At 39.7% G+C, this 19,319-nt stretch overlaps 1 protein-coding gene and 1 long non-coding RNA gene across 2 annotated transcripts in view; one reads left to right on the plus strand and one right to left on the minus strand.

Annotated features, from left to right (window-relative positions):
• Window positions 1-2,332: 2,332 nt before the first annotated feature.
• On the minus strand, window positions 2,333-12,394 carry MRPS33 (mitochondrial ribosomal protein S33). Its single transcript, XM_060021010.1, has 3 exons — window positions 12,323-12,394; window positions 7,274-7,515; window positions 2,333-3,879 (listed from the first exon to the last, which is right to left on the minus strand). Exons 2-3 carry the CDS (start codon window positions 7,486-7,488, stop codon window positions 3,774-3,776), a joined length of 321 nt encoding a protein of 106 aa, XP_059876993.1. The 5' UTR covers window positions 7,489-7,515; window positions 12,323-12,394; the 3' UTR covers window positions 2,333-3,773.
• Window positions 12,395-12,483: 89 nt separating this feature from the next.
• Window positions 12,484-19,319, plus strand: part of LOC132430787 (uncharacterized) — a 31,640-nt gene continuing 24,804 nt past the window's right edge. Inside the window, exons 1-2 of the long non-coding RNA XR_009520565.1 lie at window positions 12,484-12,575; window positions 15,405-15,506. This is a non-coding gene — a long non-coding RNA (uncharacterized lncRNA). The remainder of the gene's footprint in view (window positions 12,576-15,404; window positions 15,507-19,319) is intronic.

A 19,319-nucleotide genomic window follows, 5' to 3' on the forward strand; every position in this document is an offset into this window, starting at 1 on the left:
GTAAAGAATCCACCTTCCAATGCGGGGGACATCGGTTCGATCCCTGGTCCGGGAAGATCCCACATGCCGCGAAGCAACTAAGCCTGTGCGCCACAACTACTGAGCCCACGCACCTCAACAGAGAGCCTGCATGCCGCCAACTGCAGAGCCCACACGCCCTGGAGCCCGCGTGCCACAACTAGAGAGAGCAAACCCACACGCCACAACTAAAGAGAAGCCTGCATGCCACGACGAAGAGCCCGTGTGCTGCAACTAACACATGGCGCAGCCAAAAATTAAATAAAATGTTAGAAACAAAAACAATAAAATGCATCTCACACTTGTTTCTTCCTGAACCTATCACGCTGCATGTAAACACAGAGAACTTCATATTTTTAGCAGGTATTTGTCAACACCTTCTTGGAAAAATCTGCTAGTAAGACGTACCGATTCTTACTGGTCATACAAATAGCTGTATGTAAAAATATTTGATTAACCTTTTACAGTTTACCTAGTCCTTTTCACAAACATGATTTCATTAATCCAGTGAAGTATTATCAGGATTTGACAGAGGCAGAAAGAGGTTCAGAGGCGTTAAGTGACTTGAGGTCTCCCAGCCAGTGAGTAGAACTCGCACAAACCCATGACTTTTGAATCCAAACCCTAATCTTTTTACTATGCCACACTAAAGTCAAGGGCAAAATCCTTCATGCACACAAAACACTAAACATTAGAGGGAAAACAAATAGTTTGGGTCGTGACCAGAGAAATCCAACTAAACAATCTGGCTAGCTGAAACCTACAGTTAAAAGACTTTTTTTCTAGTTACAGTTAGTTCTTGTCTTAACCTTTGGTCACTGGTGTCCTGAAATGTGTTGGTTCCATGGCATCAAGAATTGACTAGTCCTCATGTACCACAATGTTCATTGCAGCTCTATTTACAATAGCCAGGACATGGAAGGAACCTAAGTGTCCATCGACAGATGAATGGATAAAGAAGATGTGGCACATATATACAATGGAATATTACTCAGCCACAAAAAGAAACGAAATTGAGTTATTTGCAGTGAGATGGATGGACCTAGAGTCTGTCGTACAGAGTGAAGTAAGTCAGAAAGAGAAAAACAAATACTGTATGCTAACACATATATATGGAATCTAAAAACAAAAACAAAAAATGGTCATGAAGAACCTAGGGGCAAGACAGGAATAAAGACGCAGACCTACTAGAGAATGGACTTGAGGACACGGGGAGGGGGAAGGGTAAGCTGGGACAAAGTGAGAGAGTGGCATGGACATATGTACGCCACCAAACGTAAAATAGATAGCTAGTGGGAAGCAGCTGCATAGCACAGGGAGATCAGCTCGGTGCCTTGTGACCACCTGGAGGGGTGGGATAGGGAGGGTGGGAGACGCAAGAGGGAAGAGATATGGGGATATATGTATAACGGATTCACTTTGTTATAAAGCAGAAACTAACATACCATTGTAAAGCAATTATACTCCAATAAAGATGTTAAAAAAAAAAAAAAGAATTGACTCGTCCCTCTCATCCTCTACTTTCCATCTGGTCCACTGTTCAGTACAGGCTGTCTTGAGCTGCACAGTGTTTACTGTATCAGTTCGTTTTAGGGTACAGCTGATGTACAAATGCATTTTAGCTTTAGTTCCTAATTTTCAGCATGGAGCAGTGCCACACTAACCTGCTGCTGAGTTGTCTACAGCTTCCCTATCAAACAGTGCTAAGGCTCCTTGGAGGCTCGGGGCCCATCAGAGAACCAACACACAGATTTTTGCCTTGTTTTCTGACTCAGGATAGCTGTTGGGATCTAAAGCAGTTATCCTCTTTAAAGTATCAACCTAATGCTCCTAAGTTCCTCTTACAGTTAGTCTTTCTCCCAAAGGTGGAGATGGCATGATTCAGAACATCCATTTAGCTACACTGGATCCAGGCTACAAGCCTGTTTCTCAGTCCAGTGTCCTGGGGCCCATCCACCCACCAGGCTCAGCTGCATTGGCCAAGAGTAACAGTGCATCTGCACTTTTCTGAGCAAATCCCCAAGATCTTGTCGATACTTTACAACACACACATGCTCATTCACACAGTCTTAAGGACTACGGCTATTTATCTGTGTCCTCTAAAATTAGCATGTGCCAGGCATGTGGCAGGTGCTCGGGAAAGAGTTCTAACTGGATTCTCAGCCTTCTGCTGGAATTCACATCTATCAGATGGAATTACCCATTTTTAGTTAGTTTTTATTTTTACCAACAACTGTAATATAGGCCCTAGCTATACCATCTGGATTAGGCCTCTTTAAAAATATCATTTATCTAAGCATATGCAGCAGGATTCCTACTAGTTCAGGAATTATTCACGGGGCAGTTATTGCCAATACTTCCAGTGTTGGAGGGAAAGAAAATCATAGTTGGAGTAGTTGCTGCACGCGCTCCCGCCTGTGTGCTTTGCTCTTTTCCTGAGAGAGGTAGGAACGAGGTTAAAGGTACTTTATTTGGCACAACAATGTGCATATAGTTACCACTTCTGTACTGTACACTTGAAAATCGTTAAGATGGTAAATTTTATGATTTTACCACAATAAAAACAAAGTACTTAAAAAATTTCCTTGATGGTGCTAGAGATCTTCAGAATTCTTGGGAAAAAAAAAAATCAGAAAGCCCTTGCAACCTCATTGGAAACTCACTGCTAGAATATAACACAATGAGCATCGAGCTCCTCTACTGTATACAACTCACCTCTCACAGAAATAACGTCTTACGCACTTTGATCTCTGGTTAAGTTGGTTAAGTCCAACCTTTTTCACAGAACTTGCAAAGCCCTTCACAGTCTGGCCTTTGTCTATTTCATTATGACTAACCCATACTAGTTAGTGGTCATTTTTCCAATTCCTTGAACGGGACAATTTCTTCTTACCTTAGGGCTTTGCAAACGGCATTCTCTGTGCCTCAAATGCTTTTCCACCATTTTTCTTCTGCCTAACTCTAATTTATTCTTCAGAGCCCCACTTAAATATCATCTCTTCAGGGACGCCTTCTTTAAAATACCAAATGAGGTTTGGGCCTCTTGCTTTGTGGATCGATCCATCCACACTCTCACAGAAGTCTGGTCTGGATTTTTCCTTTGTAGCATGTAATACAATTGTATTTATGTAATTATGTAATATTAGGCTCTCCCTCAGGACTGAAAGTTCCACAAGGTATGGACTGTTTGTTGCAAACCACTGTATTACCCGGGCTCTGGTAGGCTGTATACAGCAGGTACCCAATGCTCTCTTAACAGACGCAGCCTTTTATCCCACAAATTTATCTTACAGATATTCTCAAAGGAGTAGGTGGAGAGGCACATCAAGTTTGTGAGCTTGGTGGTGGAGACCATAGCTGAACAGCCAGAGAGATGAAAGAGCTTAGGGCTGGCTAAGTGGGGAAGCAAGGAGGGAGTAACGAGGGTGTTCATTTAATGAGTTTCCCCTCCACTCCGCCAACATCCCCTCCCCTCCCAAACAAGTCATTCAATAGTAATCATGCACTCATTTCTCTGGGGAATAAGGTAAACTTCAGATTACAGAACCAAGGTAAACAATGTTGCAGAATTAAAATGTGTTCAAGAAACCAGTCACAATTCAACTGCATTAGACTTCAGCACGGAGATGACTGTATTCCTCTGAATAATCTTCAACTTAGGAAGCTTGTACTCCTCCAATATGTGGAGGGACAATAAATACACTTCGTCCTGCTCTTGGTTGCTGAGGGAGAAGTCCTCCCCTGATGGCCCAACACTATTTCCTTTTTGCTGCTCTCTTCCCTTCTCCTTTCCTTGGTTTCCCCTTTCCACGAAGCTTCTTCAGACGCCGCTGCTCATCCTTAAAGTCCTGATGCTCATCTCTAAAAGAGAAAGAAAAAAAAAGTAGCCAGTATTTTTATCAGACTGGAAAAGTACACCAATCTAGAATGTTCTCTTAGGTGGTTCTGGTTATCAAGCTTTGACTCCTACAGGGCGCATGCTCAGCTTGGTGAACAGAAAGGACAGGGAACCCCCGACATACAGATGGGCTGTGTTCCCAAAGTTCATTTCTAGGTCAGTTTTCCCTCACAGAAACAATGCTACCCACAGCTTAATTACCAAACCCGCCCATGTAAACCTAGGTAGCTAGGATACAACACTGATAATTGCCCCAAATTTCCCTGTAACACTAAGACTAAACACTGAAGGGGGCAGAAAGTGGGTATAAGCTTCAACAGCTACACGAGACCCTGAGGGGCCCAGGGATTAGCACCTGCTACAAACGGGAAAGGTCTGGAGGAAGCTGCCCTGATGGCAGTGGATGATTCACACAAAAAGGCTGCCGGGGAAAGTCTCAGGCAGAAGGAAGCCGGATCAACAGACAGATCCTCCAGGGGTCAAGGCTGCCAGGACTGTCTGTACATACGAATGAAGACTGCCTGTACTGTATAAAAATATCTGCGTTCTAAGATCAAATACGGTCAGTGTTCTTGGGGGACTGGCTCTAGGACCCCCCCCCAGATACCGAAATCCACTGACGCTCAAGTCCCTTACGTAAAACAGCATAGTATTTGCATATTCTACACTCATCCTCCTGAATATTTCAAATCATCTCTACATTACTTACAACACCTAATACAATGTAAATGCTATATAAATAGTTGCCAGGTGTGTGGCAAATTCAAGTTTTGCTTTTTGGAACTTTCTGGAATTTTTTTTAATATTTTTGATCTGTGGTCGGTTGAATCTGCAGATATGCAACCTGCGGATATAGAGGCCCTCAAACAGTATAGTGTTTAAATATGTAAGCTGTGGAACCCATTTGACCCTGGGTTTAAGTCACAGCTCCACCATTCAGTAGCTGTGTGACCTTGGATAAGGAATCTTCCCTCCCTGCCCCTTGGTCTCCTCACCTGTAAAAGGGTGGATAATGGCGTACCAATTAAATGTAAGAGAGGGGTTTGATGGGCCCAATTTTTAACTCCCTAGGGTGTTTTACTTTATTTTTTTATTTTGGCCGTGCCATGTGGTCTGTGGAATCTTAGTCCCCCAACCGCATTGAACCCGGGCCCTTAGCAGTGAAAGCTCAGAGTCTTAACCACTACACTGCCAGGGAATTCCCCCTAGGCTGTTTTAAAATAGATCAGTTTTAAGGGTATGATGTTTCATTCCATGAACATGATAGGTACAACAGACCTCTTAGGGATCAGCTATGATTGCCCCCCAAATAAGTCATTCTCAAAAACAGAGTAATTCTTCTGAAATATAAGTCAGATCATGTCACTCCTGTTTACAACCCGGCAAACTGCTCCCCGTTTTACTCAGCCCCCTGCACAATCCACCTCCTGTCCCACTGTTCTCCCCTCAGCCTGTGCAGCCCCTGGAACAGACGAGGAACATTCCAACTCAAGGCCTTTGCTCGGCTCTTGTCTCTGCCTTGCAAGCTCTTCCCTGGGTCCCACCTGGCTCACTCACCACTCTCAAGTCTCTGCTTAAGCCTCATCTTCTCAATGAGGCTAACCTTGACTGTCCTGTTTAATACTGTGCCCAGTCAGCACTCTTGATCCTGCTCAGCAGGCTCTACTGTTTTTCTTCCCTGTAGCACATTCAACTTGGTAACACACCACATAATTTACTTATTTAATATGTTTCCCCCTTCTCCTTCCCTCCCCGCCCCCCAACCTTTCCCGACAACCTCCTCCAGAGAGCAAGCGACCAAGGCAGGGGTCTTTGTCTCTGCTGATGAACCAGCCCAAGCACCTGCTTGGCCGAATGAGTCACTGTTTTTGAGAACCTGCTTCCCTCCCTGTTTTGTAGGTCTCTGAGTAAGATTTTCTTCATTGAAGACTGTCTAGTTTCATCCTGCCTAACTTCCCAGGAGGCCTTGTGTTAGAGGCACCATTTACCATAACTAGTGGCTAAATGTGAAAATAATTGTGCTTTTCCATGGATAACTAAATGCTAAGTATTTTTTCTCTGTCCCCAAAGATAGTCAAGGCTTTATTTTTCAAACAAATGGAGAGTAGCAGCAAACAAGTAAATTAAAATAACTGAATGTATTTAATTTGGTTATGGGTTATGATTTTCTACTGAGGACATCTACCTTCCAATATTTTATTTGGGGTAAGAATAAAATTAATTTTTATTTTTTGAGCCGAGACTAATGGCAAGGGAGATAATCCCAAAAGCAATTCCAGAAATTCAAAATAACGTCATGGACTATCATCTCTAGTAATATATTAACTAAGAAAATCTATTCTATTTTGTTAATTGCTGTTCCCCTTGTGCCCATCTTAAGTGCCTGTACATGGAAGGTACTTAAAAAAAAATCTATTGGATAAAAGAATGTACCAATCTTTAGTTATCTGGAATGAACTATTAATTTTATTATATTAGCGCCAACAGTCCCAAATTAATGTTTGTACTGTTGCCCTAAGACAAGTCCAATTAAAACTTGTTAAATTGAAAAAAAAAGTAGGCATTTTAACTTTATACAATTATGTACTGTTTAAATTCTTTTATAATGAGCATGTATTTGTTTGGTAACTAAGACTTTTTTTTAAAGAAAATGGTCACATGGGTATTTGATCTTTTTTCTTTCTAGAGCAGTATATCATCTTAAGCACCCACTTCCGACACATACACAAACATACAAATGCATGGTGGAAAGAGCCTGCTACTCTTACTATTACATATTATTATCCTATTATAATGTTGATTACATATTACTCTTAAAGGTAAACTACAGCTTATTTAGACCAAATTCGTATACCAAAAAGGGTACCAACTAAAAGTGTCCAAAGAGGGTGAAAGGAAATAAGAAATCCTACAAAACTGCCCTCAGGAAAGGAAGGAGGCTCCCCCTCGCCAGTTAGGAAGCAGATCAGCCACAGGGCAGGGACTCTTTTCATCTGACCAACAAAAATGTGCTCAGTGTTTAGGCCAGTTTTCCTCTGCATCCATTGAGTGCTCTTAGATTAATGACTAATTTAACATCTCACTATAGCTCAGTATCTAGTCAATGTTAGTCACATTTTAGACATAATTAAATTATGTCTTCCAATAACTGCATGTTTCTTTTTTTTTTAAAGTATATTCATTATGGATATTTTGAAAGCTTTCCCCTCCCACAACTGTACCTTTTGAACTACCTGGGCACTATTATAAGAACCACAAAACTATAAAGATAGAAAGGCTAATTTTTTCCTTTTCTGATCTACTAAACAAATTTCTTATAGGTTACTCTTCGTGTGTGTGGTTTTTTTTTGTCATTACCTGTAGAGTCCAAGAAAACGTAGTGTCCCCATGAGTGCAAAATAAGTGTTGTGATTAGGATACCAGTCATAAGTCTCCTTCCTCTTGGCCAAAGGCTGCTCGCTGAACAGCTTCACCACTTTCATGGATTTGGAATCAGCAGGCCTGGCAACTTCACCAAACAGCCGGGCACTGAGACGACTCATGCGCAAGGCATATTCTGAAAGTGACGACATTTCTTGCGCAGCAAGGAGCAAGAGTCCCTATAGAAAATGAGAAGAAAGATAAACAGTTTAGTGCAAGAAATTCCCAGATTATCGAATGAACGGTTTACAAAGTGAAAACACGGCAAGCCACACGTGAATCAGTTCACATCTTTGGCAGGATGTGCCTTGGTGTTGAGAAATATCCACAGTCCAAGTGGCTATTTCCTTTGCATGCTTTACATTTTTTGCATCTTTTTTTTTTTTTTTTTTTTTTTTTTTGCGGTATGCGGGCCTCTCACTGTCGTGGCCTCTCCCGTTGCGGAGCACAGGCTCCGGACGCACAGGCTCAGGACGCGCAGGCTCAGGACGCGCAGGCTCAGCGGCTACGGCTCATGGGCCCAGCCGCTCCGCGCGCGGCATGTGGGATCCTCCCGGACCAGGGCACGAACCCGTGTCCCCTGCATCGGCAGGCGGACTCTCAACCACTGCGCCACCAGGGAAGCCCCTTTTTGCATCTTTTACATTTGGTGTTCACACACTATTACGTCCCAGCTGTACTGCCTCTTTTACAATGAACGATTTTATGACTCAATAGGTTATTTACTGAGAGTCAGCTTACCTATTTGTAGGCTAGATGAGGACAGGGAAACAAGTTATCCTACCACAGCATTGTTATTATACCTTCAGAAAACACCTACCTCAGCAATCTGCATAATAAACATGCTGACTGCTTGCCACCTAAAGGTTTAATCATGGTGGAGAAATAATTATGCTGTTGTCTTTATTATCAGCCCTTTGAATGCTGTTCTCCTCAAGGGCTCCAGATGGCTCTAAGAACAGCTAATGAGTTATGAGGTCATTTAGCCTCCAGGTTGCTGGATTGAATTCTGCCTAGAGACTGAGAGCCAGCTGGGAAAAACAAAGATAGTAGTCTTATAGGAATTAACTCAACAGCTCAAAAGATTCATTTTATTCCTGAACAAAAGGCATTTATGAATTGTGATGTTACTTGCCTTATCTTCCATTTTATATATTCTGCTTTAATGAAAATTAGCTGAATTCTTAATAGCTGAAAACAGTAACTTTTTCTTCAGAGGCATAGAATGTTGAAATAGTATAAGAATGATATCTGTAATATGCAGAAATTATAGGTACTATATATCGAAGATTATATAGGTGATACATAAAAATCAAGAACGTTCACAGGTACTACAGCCAATATTTTATAATAACTGTAAATGGAGTATTACCTTTAAAAATTGTGAATCACTATATGGTACACTTGTAACATATAATATTGTACACCAACTATACTTCAATTAAAAAAAAAAAGCATTTGAGAGTTCCTTAACTGAAAAAAAACAAAAAAACAAAGAATGTTGCTGGTGGAATAACCCTCATTCCATGCTAGTTCAAATGTAAGGGTACCTGTTGGCAGAATATGCTAATTTACATGAAATTTTTATAGTGAGATGAGAGTCTTTGCTGACTAAGACAGTATCCTGGGGGACAGTTCAGCTGGGATGAAAAGGAGTTGATCTCCAAATAGAAAAAAGGCATAAACCTATCTTGAAAAACCAAGAGAAGAAATATATTAAAAAACCCTCCTCAACAGGAATGCCGCCAAGTTAATTTCAAAACTGCTCTGGCAATTTAAATATCCAGTATTTAAATTAAAGAATTTTTCATGTCCATTCCAAGATCCATTGAAAGAGCAGAGGATGACCTCAAACCAATTTCAGAATGTTAGTCTCAAACCATTTACCTTCTGAACACCAACTGATCAATCTTGGGCCAATAGCGCCACCTGAAGGCCAGCAGTGGGAGAACTGTCCAAGGTCTCTCCCCTCCAACCTGGGATCTGTGCAAACCTTACTTACTCCTTCCTTTTCCTTTCAGCACTCAGTTCTAGGATTCCTTTCTCTCCCAACTCTTGCTCCATTATGTGGATGGGGATGGATTGGGGTTGTCAGAGATGTATAATTTCATCAATGAGAAAAAAAGTCATTAACAGTTAATGTATAAAGAGAAAACAGTCAGTGCTATAAACCTCTAAAGGCCTTGCAAATTACCAGAAGTTGCCTTCAGAAGCTACAAAAAGTTTCTTTGCATGCATTATCTTTTGTCTTCTTTCCACTTTTAAGGTTATCTTTTTCCCAAACATCAGACAAAAAAACTTAAAAACAAAAGGTTTCTTAATCAACTTTTCTTTGTTTTGCTTAATTACCATTATGGCATCAGAACAGATTTCTGTTGCCATTGCACAATATTTCCACGATCAGTTATTTGTAAGGTGGTCTAGGAACTATCATTTTGCTACAAAATTTTCACGAAAATATGTTCTGAACCCCAAATCATTTTATTTTATTTTATTTTATTTTATTTGCAGTACGCGGGCCTCTCACTGTTGCGGCCTCTCCCGTCGCAGAGCACAGGCTCCAGACGCGCAGGCTCAGCGGCCATGGCTCACGGGCCCAGCCGCTCCGCGGCATGTGGGATCTTCCCGGACCGAGGCACGAACCCGGTCCCCTGCATCGGCAGGCGGACTCTCAACCACTGCGCCACCAGGGAAGCCCCAAATCATTTTATTTTTAAATGAAGAGGCAGCATGGAATCCTGAGGCCTAGGTTTGAGTATTGGCTCTGCCACTCATCAACCGGGTTATTTTGAACAATTACCTATCCTCTCTAAATATGAGTTTCCTTTTCGGAAAACAAAGCTTGAAGGACCATGTGAGAAACAAGACAGTGGCACTGAATCAATGGTAAACTAAAAAAAGAAAAAAGGAAAAACCTGAACATGCTTGGTGTTCATACGTTCTATACAGACACATTTGTTTATTCCTTGTCCTCATTTAATCATGTAAAAAAGCATCTGCACACTCCATGTAGTTGAACCTGCACCTCCCTGGAATGGTATCCTCACTTACAGACACTGACAGCCAGAGAAACATAGACGAGGGGACCAGCAGCTTGGTAACCTGACAGGTAGTAAGGAGGGAGGGACTCACTAGGACAGTGGTCACGGAAGCCTTCCCAGGATGCTAAGTTATCTCCATGCCCACCATGGAATGTAGCAAAGTACTGGGACACATAGCTCATAAATAATAAGGTCTCATTAGAATCCAATGGAAATGGTCATATCACAAAATCCAAGTCCTAAAACTTTTATGATGGAGAAGGAGAATAAGCCTCTCCAAACCTGAATCCTTTACTAGAAACAGAAACACTTGCTAAATAGAAGCAAACTGAAAATGCCTATGACAGTTGCCAATTACTGCTTTGTAGTCTCTTACAGAGCACAGACCTGTATGCTTCTGATGAAGTACAGCATAGGAGCTTGGTAAACCTTCCTGTTACATAGACTAAAACAGCTCACAAGTTCTGCTGTCCATAAATATTGGTCCTGAGACTGGCAAACTGCCACTCTATTAGCTTTACGTTTTTTTAAAGATTGGAAAGCCTTATCTAGGATTTTTCAGGACCCTGGTATGCCCCTTTACAGAAACTTTCAACTTTATCTTAAAAAAACCATGATGACCGTGTGAAAGACATTAAGGTAAAAGGCAAAAAAATTAGATTTTTATTCACATGAAGCTATTCTAAGGGGTAGAGAATAGTCACTTAAAATATCAAATTTTCTTTAAATGTGAACTAAAGAAAACAGTATCATGAAGAAAAATTACCTGGACTTGAAAATGCTAAGCAAAAACAAATTACTGAAATGTGCCGGAGCAAAACATGTTAAGCCCATAGGAGAAAATATCCATCTCTTTACTTTAGCATAAAAGGCTAAGTTTCTCTGATCGTTCTGATAGGTCTGATGCATTTAAAAGGTCAAGTTTATACAGTAACTGGCTTTGGATTAGGTTTGCCTTTTTTCTTTGAAAAGTGCAGATAATGTGCAGGAGTTCTTAACCTGGGTAACCCTCAGTGTGGTGAATCCCCGGGGGGAACTTTAAAAGTGAATGCTGAAATGTGTGTGTGTGTGTGTTTGTAAATTCTGCTGGGGGGGGGGAGGTTTCTCAAAAACCACGGGTTAGTGGAGAGCGCCAGCTCTGGAGTAGAAAAGCTGGTTGGAATCTTGCCACTGCACTTTAATGGACATATCGTGTTTGCAGTAGTATGTATTCTTTGCCTTCGTTTTCTCATCTACTACAGGACAGTTGTACTATCTCACTGAATTATGAGGCTGACGTGCGAAACTCATGGCCCACGGCCTGCCCTAATAGAGTTATCAGGCCTCAAGGAACTCACACAATGTGCACACGTGTTTCACAGAAAAATCTAGACACAGTGCTTTTTTTTTTTTTAAAGCCCAGTACCGCTTATTTTACTGGGTCGCAGAGACACGAACGGCTCTGAATGGATGTCAAGCTTTACTCAATTCAACAAGAACACCCCCAACCTCCAACCGCCTGGATCACGCCTGCCTGTGATGGAAGCAACAGTGTCAAGTCAACCGACGTTTAAATCGGTAGGGCATTTCGCTAATATTTTTCTTAAATATCATTCAATCATACTTTTCTGAAGCTGGTAACAAAACTAATCTGCACCCCCAGCCCCACAAAGCTAAGGCCAACTGATGAGCAGAGAAACCGAGCCTTGAATGCTGCCTAAACAGGAAGAGAGTAACTGCGCCGGAGAGGAAACTAGGCTAGCGTCCTTCGTTTGGTAAATCTCGCCAAGTTATGCAGGAAAAGGCCAAGTTGTTTGGGGGAGACCTGTGAAACCTCCGAGCTGCTTAATGAAATTGACTCGTCCTATTCCTGGAGACTCTACAAGGTTGGAGACCTCCGCAGGGTCTCTGCAGCCATTGCCCATAACTCACTACATGCCCCCCTAACAGTCACCTACAGACTTACCTATTCGCAAGCCTCCTCTGCCGCGCGCCCCTTTCCCGGAAGGCCCGCCCCCCAGTTCCTGCCGGAGACTTCAGCGGGGAGCAGTAGAGAAACGGAAGTTTGGCGGCTAGAGTGGAGTCTTAGTGAGAGACCCGGAACTCCTAACGTCTGACCTGGCGCCTGCGCAGTGAGACGAGCGCCTCCAGGTGAGCGGAGGACTGACGGAACGCAGGTTCAGGGACGAGAGGCCTGGCTTTCGTGAACGTCCTGCAGGGTTCGCTAACTCTATTTTGTTGGAAATGGCTATAGCGCTGACCCCAACCCCCCAACCTCTGAAGCAATGTTTATGCGTGTGCCATGTGGTGGAGAATGAAATGCTTTTTTTTTTTTTTCTTTTCCTCCTTCCACTTTCTTTCTGCGTGATTTTTTTCTCTTTTCATCCAGCTTAGGCCTTGACGTGCTTCAAGCGCATTGCTTGACTTTAGGGGCTGAAGAAACTTCTGACTCATCAGGGGTGCCATTCCCCTCCCTCCCACCGAGCTACTCATCTCTAACAGTCAATTAGTATCGCTTCCCGGAGGCCATTCTTGATACCCCTTTGCTGGATTAGGGGAACTATTTGGAGTGCTCTGTGTTTCTCTACCCCACTGGCCTGGAAGCTTCTTCAGGGAGTAGGGATGGGGTATTTATCTGACTCCTCAGTAGTTGTCTAGACCCCGCTTGACAGTAGAAACACTGTATTTTACTCCATAAGACATCTGCTCTCAAGCAAGCCATATAGGCATTGGCTGAAGCATTTGTTGAATATTTAATAGTTCAGCTGAGAACACTTCTTATTTTCTGAGCATTTTTCAAGGCCTGTCATAAATACTCTAAAATGTACCCCGGAATTAAGGTAAATCAGTGGCAAGCTATATTCCTAGAGGGTATTCTATTGACACCCTCTTCCCTCCTATAGAATTTTGTTTTATTAGGTTTTGATATCTTATCAATATGTGCTATAGAATTTGTTTTTATCAAGTTAAGTTTTGATATGTTATCAACCTATGATATAATTAGTAGCCTTGTTAACTTGGGTCTGGCTTAAGAAGTTGACACAGGGTGTAATGAGTATAGCATGCATAGCTCAGTCCAAAAGAAATATCCTGGGTAGGAATTTCACCTTGTCTTGGCTTGTTTTTATCTAATAACCACTGAATCACATAAACAAGGAGACTTCCTTTGAATACTGGCTGTTAGAAACTTTAAAGCCAAATTTGCTGTGGACTCATGGCAGGAACTATTATATGTATATTTGCATACAGAAATATAAACCTTGTTGGCTCTGTTTTGCATATATATCTTTGGTTTTTCCCTTTTCGCCTATTTATTATTTGTGTTATCAGGATGTTTTGTGACTCTCTGTAAGCTACCATAACTCTTTCTTAAAATATAGCAAGGTATAGAGAGTTACAGATGGCTGTGTACCATGGGGCACTTTGTACCTTGTCTCTTATTAAGTCAATTTCATAGGGCTTATACTAGTTTCGGAGCCTGCTATAACAAAATACCACAAACTTGGTGGCTGAAAACATCAGAACTTTATTGTCTCACAGTTCTGGAGGCCGGAAGTCCAAAATCAGTATCAGTGGGCCCAAATCAAGGTGTTGGCAAGGCCACGCTCCTTCCAGAGGCTCTGGGGTAGAATAATTTCTTTCACTCTTCCAGCTTCTGGTGGTTGCTGGCATTCACTGACTTATGGCCACATTATTCCAATCTTCAAGGCCAGAATCTTCAAATATCTCTGTGCCTCCTCTTTACATCACCTTCTCCTCGATGTGTATCAGATCTCCTACTGCCTTCCTCTTATAGGGTTATGTGTAATTGCATTTAGGGCCCACAGGATAATCCCGGATGATCTCCCCATCTCAAGATTCTTAATTTATTCATATCTGCCAGGGCCCTTGTCACATATATAGTGGGATTTACAAGTTCTAGGGATTAGGACTGATAACCTTGGGGGACATTTTCCTGTCTACCCCAGAGTTGGAAACAGCAAGTCTATGATAATAGGCCTATAAAAGCTGTTACTGACCAATGGGGAAGTTTAAATATTACGGTGGGCAAACTAATGTAACAATAAAATTTAACCTCCTGTGGATATTAACTTCCAGACTTTGGCTTACCCACTTGTACCTCCAAGCTAAAGCTTCCTTAAGGACACTTGTTATAGTCAGAGATTGCCTTATATATTTCTATTTTCTATAGCCCAGTGTTTTAAATTTGTGGGTTATGAATCATTAGTTGGTTGTGAAATCAATTTAGTGGGTCGTGAACAGCATTAAAAGACATTAGAATAGGAAGTATCAGAGTGCATCACATGTAGTGAGGGTAATTATTGTTTCATGAAACAGTATGTATATGTGTATTGCATCATGATGTAAAATATACTGCTCACTCTAAGTTGTGGTAAAATGGAAAGCCTCTTCTGTAAGCAAATTCATTCTTCATCATACTCAGTGGCAAATGTTTCTTGCTATTTGAGCAGGAATTAAAGCTCACATCAATTCAAGTTCTTATTGTGTGGAATAGTCCACGGGACAGGTGGATACCTACTCCTTGAAGTAAATTAATTTATAGAGCCCTTATACTCTTTCCTAGTGTTGTGTAAGTTCTTCTTTCCTTCTTCTGCATTTACAATAGTTCTTTTCTAACTTTACAAAAGAAAGGTATATCCCTCACCTAGGGTGTAAAACCCTCTAGGATGACAAACAAAGGGACAATTCAACATGTTTTGGGAGAAGCTTCCTTTAATTATTAATCAAGGCATTATAAACCCTTCTTAGGCTTCCTGTCTTTTCCCATCTTACATATATCCCAGGTAAGGGTGAAGTAAGGCTGTTAGAAATATGGTAATTGGATATTTGTTGTGACTTTCTGAAATCAGATATACTGTGTGAGTGTGAATGGTGGGAGTGATAGTAATTTTCATCACATCTCTTTTAATCATCACATCTCTTTTATCTCTGTGGTTAAGAAGTGCATTATTATTGAAGGAGAGTCTGGTGAGAGCAAAGCAAAACCAGCATTGAAGAAAATATTGAACCCTAAATTTTTTTCACAGATTTAAACATAAGCAATATTTTCCAGCTATTCTGAACATTTATCTGTAAGATGTGTCATTATCTGGAAAGAAACGTGACTTTGAACAGCTGAAGGAGTGGAGGTTAGTGACAGTGATTCTTTTAAATATAAAATGGATTAGTTTAAGAGACCTTCCTATTTTTTCCCATTATACAGAATAATCTGCAAAAAATGTCATATGTAATTTTATTTTAGATTTGTTATGTGTTGTTCAATAAAATTTAAAACGTATTGTAAAAATCACAGATCACCAAATAATTCCCATTCCCTCCCTTTTTAGGCATGAGGTTGGAGTTAATTTCATGGCAATCGTGGAATTGGGTAAGGCCATAGGATTATTTCTGGCCAGTGAGTTATGAACAGAAGTATTGCCTCTACCCATATGAAACCTCTAGAGCTCTCCTTTCCCTCTGGTGCAGGGGATCATCGCTCTGTCAGCCTGGGCCCTTGAGTGATTATGAGGAGCAGATCTGTTCTGCCAGTCACAGTGTGCATGTAGCTTAGGTTAGAAAGAAGCCTTTGTTGTTTTGAGTCATACCATTTTGTTGTTTGTTACTGCAGCATGACCTAGCCTATCCTGTCTGATATACTTATTTTATCAAATTCTGCATCAGTATATAAATACTCCCATCCTGACCTCACTTTATCTTTTAACATGTTTGATACTTTGTGCTTCTTATTATCAAAAAATTATGTGTTAGTTGCTGGACTGATCTATTTTTAACAACATACTTTTATTCCTCATTAAATATATGGGAAAAGTTTTTATTACTACTTCAAAAAAAAAAACTGGTTAGAGCTATTACAGAATTTTTATATGTGATTTTTATTTAGTTATTCCTGAAAGCTGAAAACCAAATTTCAGTATACACATGGATATACTTTATTAAAGGAATACTGTGCTTTAAAAAAATCATATTCTAATTCATAAATAATATTTATTGATTATGTTTTACTATTATGAATTAAGTGATGACAGACCCATATAGATTTATTCCTGGTTTTATGACATTATAAAAATGTATAAACTAATTCTATTAGTTCTTACATCATTTTAATCTTGATTGGTTTTAATAATTGAGCTTATGAGATACATTTTGTGATCTATTTCTCAGTTTTTAGAAAATTTACATCAAATTCATATACTAACACATTCATTTGAATTGAAAATTGTCACACTTTTTCTCAAAGTGAATTTTATTTAGATGATTGGTTTGACAGTGAGGATCGACTTTACTAATTAGATTACGTGGTCAATAGCACATTTTCTGCATATTGAATAAGTTATATCTGCAGCTGCAAGGTACAGCAAAAATATATAAAATACATGATGAAATGAAAGTATTTTATAAAAAATATTTTACTTTAAATTAATACTGTTTCCATTTTGCTAGTCCTTTAAGGGTTATTTCAGGTAAGGCAAGATGCTTCTAAATGAGAACAAAACAAATATGGATTTGGTAAATCTTCGTATTGCTTTTTTGGTTTATTTCCCAGACATTGTGAAAGTGAATGGCTATGATGGCTGTGTAATAAATTATTTTCCTTTTATCTCAGATTTTAGATTCTCTTTTGGAGTAAAACAGCCTCTACACTGTTTACAAGTTATTTTGAGTTGCAAAAATTCTTCTATGTTTTTCCTTATATTAGCATCTGTAGTAGAAACCTTAGCCACAGACAGTAACTGCTCCAGGTCAATATATTCTTTTAAAAGTCAGGTTGAAAACAATTCTTTGTTTTAAGAAATTTTAAAGGAGGAACTAGTGACGTTGTCAGTGGATAGATCATTACAAATAATTTTTATGATAGATTTCTATGTAATTTTTGGCATCTAACTTGGAATGAGTTTAAAGAATTGGGTGATATTGCTATACCTAGCTTTTTCCATTCCCATATACTTACTCATGTGAACAAAGTTTCTCAGTGCTTACGTCAATACAAGTGAAAATAGGGATAGAATTGATGCTGTCTCATTCAAGCAATAAGTAATAGTCATACATGGATACATTAGGTAAATGGGGAAAACTTATGTCAAGAGATGTGTTAAATTTTTTGTTGTTTATAAGCATTCACCAAAATTCATGATATATTTAGTTTGTTTTGCTCACTTGTGTACCAAAAAATTGAAGTTTAAAAAAAATTAAAATTCAATCTACAAATATTTTGTTGCAGAGAAATATGATAGATGATCAAGAAATAAATGTCTTTTAAGCATAAAAACATTAGGATATGGTGAAATTTCATGAGGTGAGTAGAATGTAAGTTGAAGGAGAAAAAGAAATGGTATAAACTTTTTGACTTCTAAAGAAGGCCTTATTCGTGAATTTTAAAAACAAATGATGATGGATATGAAATTACTATTCCTTTGGACATTGAAAAGATGATGTAATGGTTTTATTTTAAAATTTCAATGTTCATGATACACTTTGCCACCTTCTAAATTTATGATGAAAAATTTTAGATGTCAACCAAAGATGTGTGAGAGAGAACATGATTTTGTAAATTCTCTTAGGTGGCTCATAAGCAAAAGTTTGAAGACTGTGTTATATTTGTACACTAATGTTTTCTAAAGCTGTGTTGACAAGTGCTAACTGGAGAATTAAGGTAATTGTCTGAGAGTAATTACCATTTCCTGATATCTCTTTTTGTGAGAACTCATTGTAGAAAAAGAGTTTTATACCTGTTGCTTATCTGTGTAATTGTCTCATTTTCATAAGTGTGTGGATATTTACGTAGATTTAATCTAAATTATGGATACGGGAAAGCAAAGCTGTCTTCTGGTGGCACATACTACTACAAATGACCTTCATCCTTCCTTGTTGTTTCTATCACCCAATTCTCATACGTTTGTTGTATATCCTTTCAGACAAAGAAGTTGATAAATAAGGGAGAAATAAAACTTAGCAGTGTAGGAAACTGTTATCTCTTTATCAAAATAGTTTAAATGCGTTTTCCCTCACATCAACACATCTAAAAATGTCAACATTTTGTGGAAGGATTTAGTAGCATGTACGTATCATATGAAGACCCATTGCCAAAGGATTCCTGAACCCTAGGTCCTCTATTTTTTGGGCTTCCCAGCTTTATTTCAAGCCTAAAATGATATTTATCCATTTATCCTCCACTCTTTATACTAATACTTCAGTTGTCTGAAGTAGTACATGTACATATATTGAAAACTGGAGAAGGTTATAACTTCTGTTCTCAAGTCATACATATTTTTAAAAAAGAAGAAAAAGCATCTATTATATTTACCCAGATATTTACCATTTCTGTGTTCTTCCTTCATTCTTGAAGTTCCAAGTGTCCCTCTAGTATAATTTCCTTTCAGCCTAAAGAACTTCTTTTATCACTTTTTTTAGAGCAGATCTGCTTGTGACAAATTCTTTTATTTTTGCTTCATGTGAGAATGTCTTCATTTATTTATTTTTTTGCGGTACGCAGGCCTCTCACTGTTGTGGCCTCTCTCGTTGTGGAGCACAGGCTCCGGACACGCAGGCTCAGCGGCCATGGCTCACGGGCCCAGCCGCTCCGCAGCATGTGGGATCTTCCCGGACCAGTGCACGAACCTGTGTCCCCTGCATCGGCAGGTGGACTCTCAACCACTGCACCACCAGGGAAGCCCAAGAGAATGTCTTTATTTCACTGTCATTCCTTAAAGGTATTTTCACTGAATATAGAATTCTGGATTGATAGTTGTTTTCATTCAGCTCTTAAAAATGTTATTCCACTATCTTCTGCTCTCCATAGTTTCTGATGAGAAATCAGCAATAATTCAAATGGTTGTCCCCTTATATGTAATGTGTGAAGTTTTAAGATTTAAGAAAAAAAAAAACCTTTGGTCTTTAGAAGTTTGATTTGATGAACCTGCCTTTTTTTTTTTTTTTTTTGCATT

This window comes from Delphinus delphis, chromosome 9, assembly GCF_949987515.2.
Source record: "Delphinus delphis chromosome 9, mDelDel1.2, whole genome shotgun sequence".
NCBI lineage: Eukaryota > Metazoa > Chordata > Mammalia > Artiodactyla > Delphinidae > Delphinus > Delphinus delphis.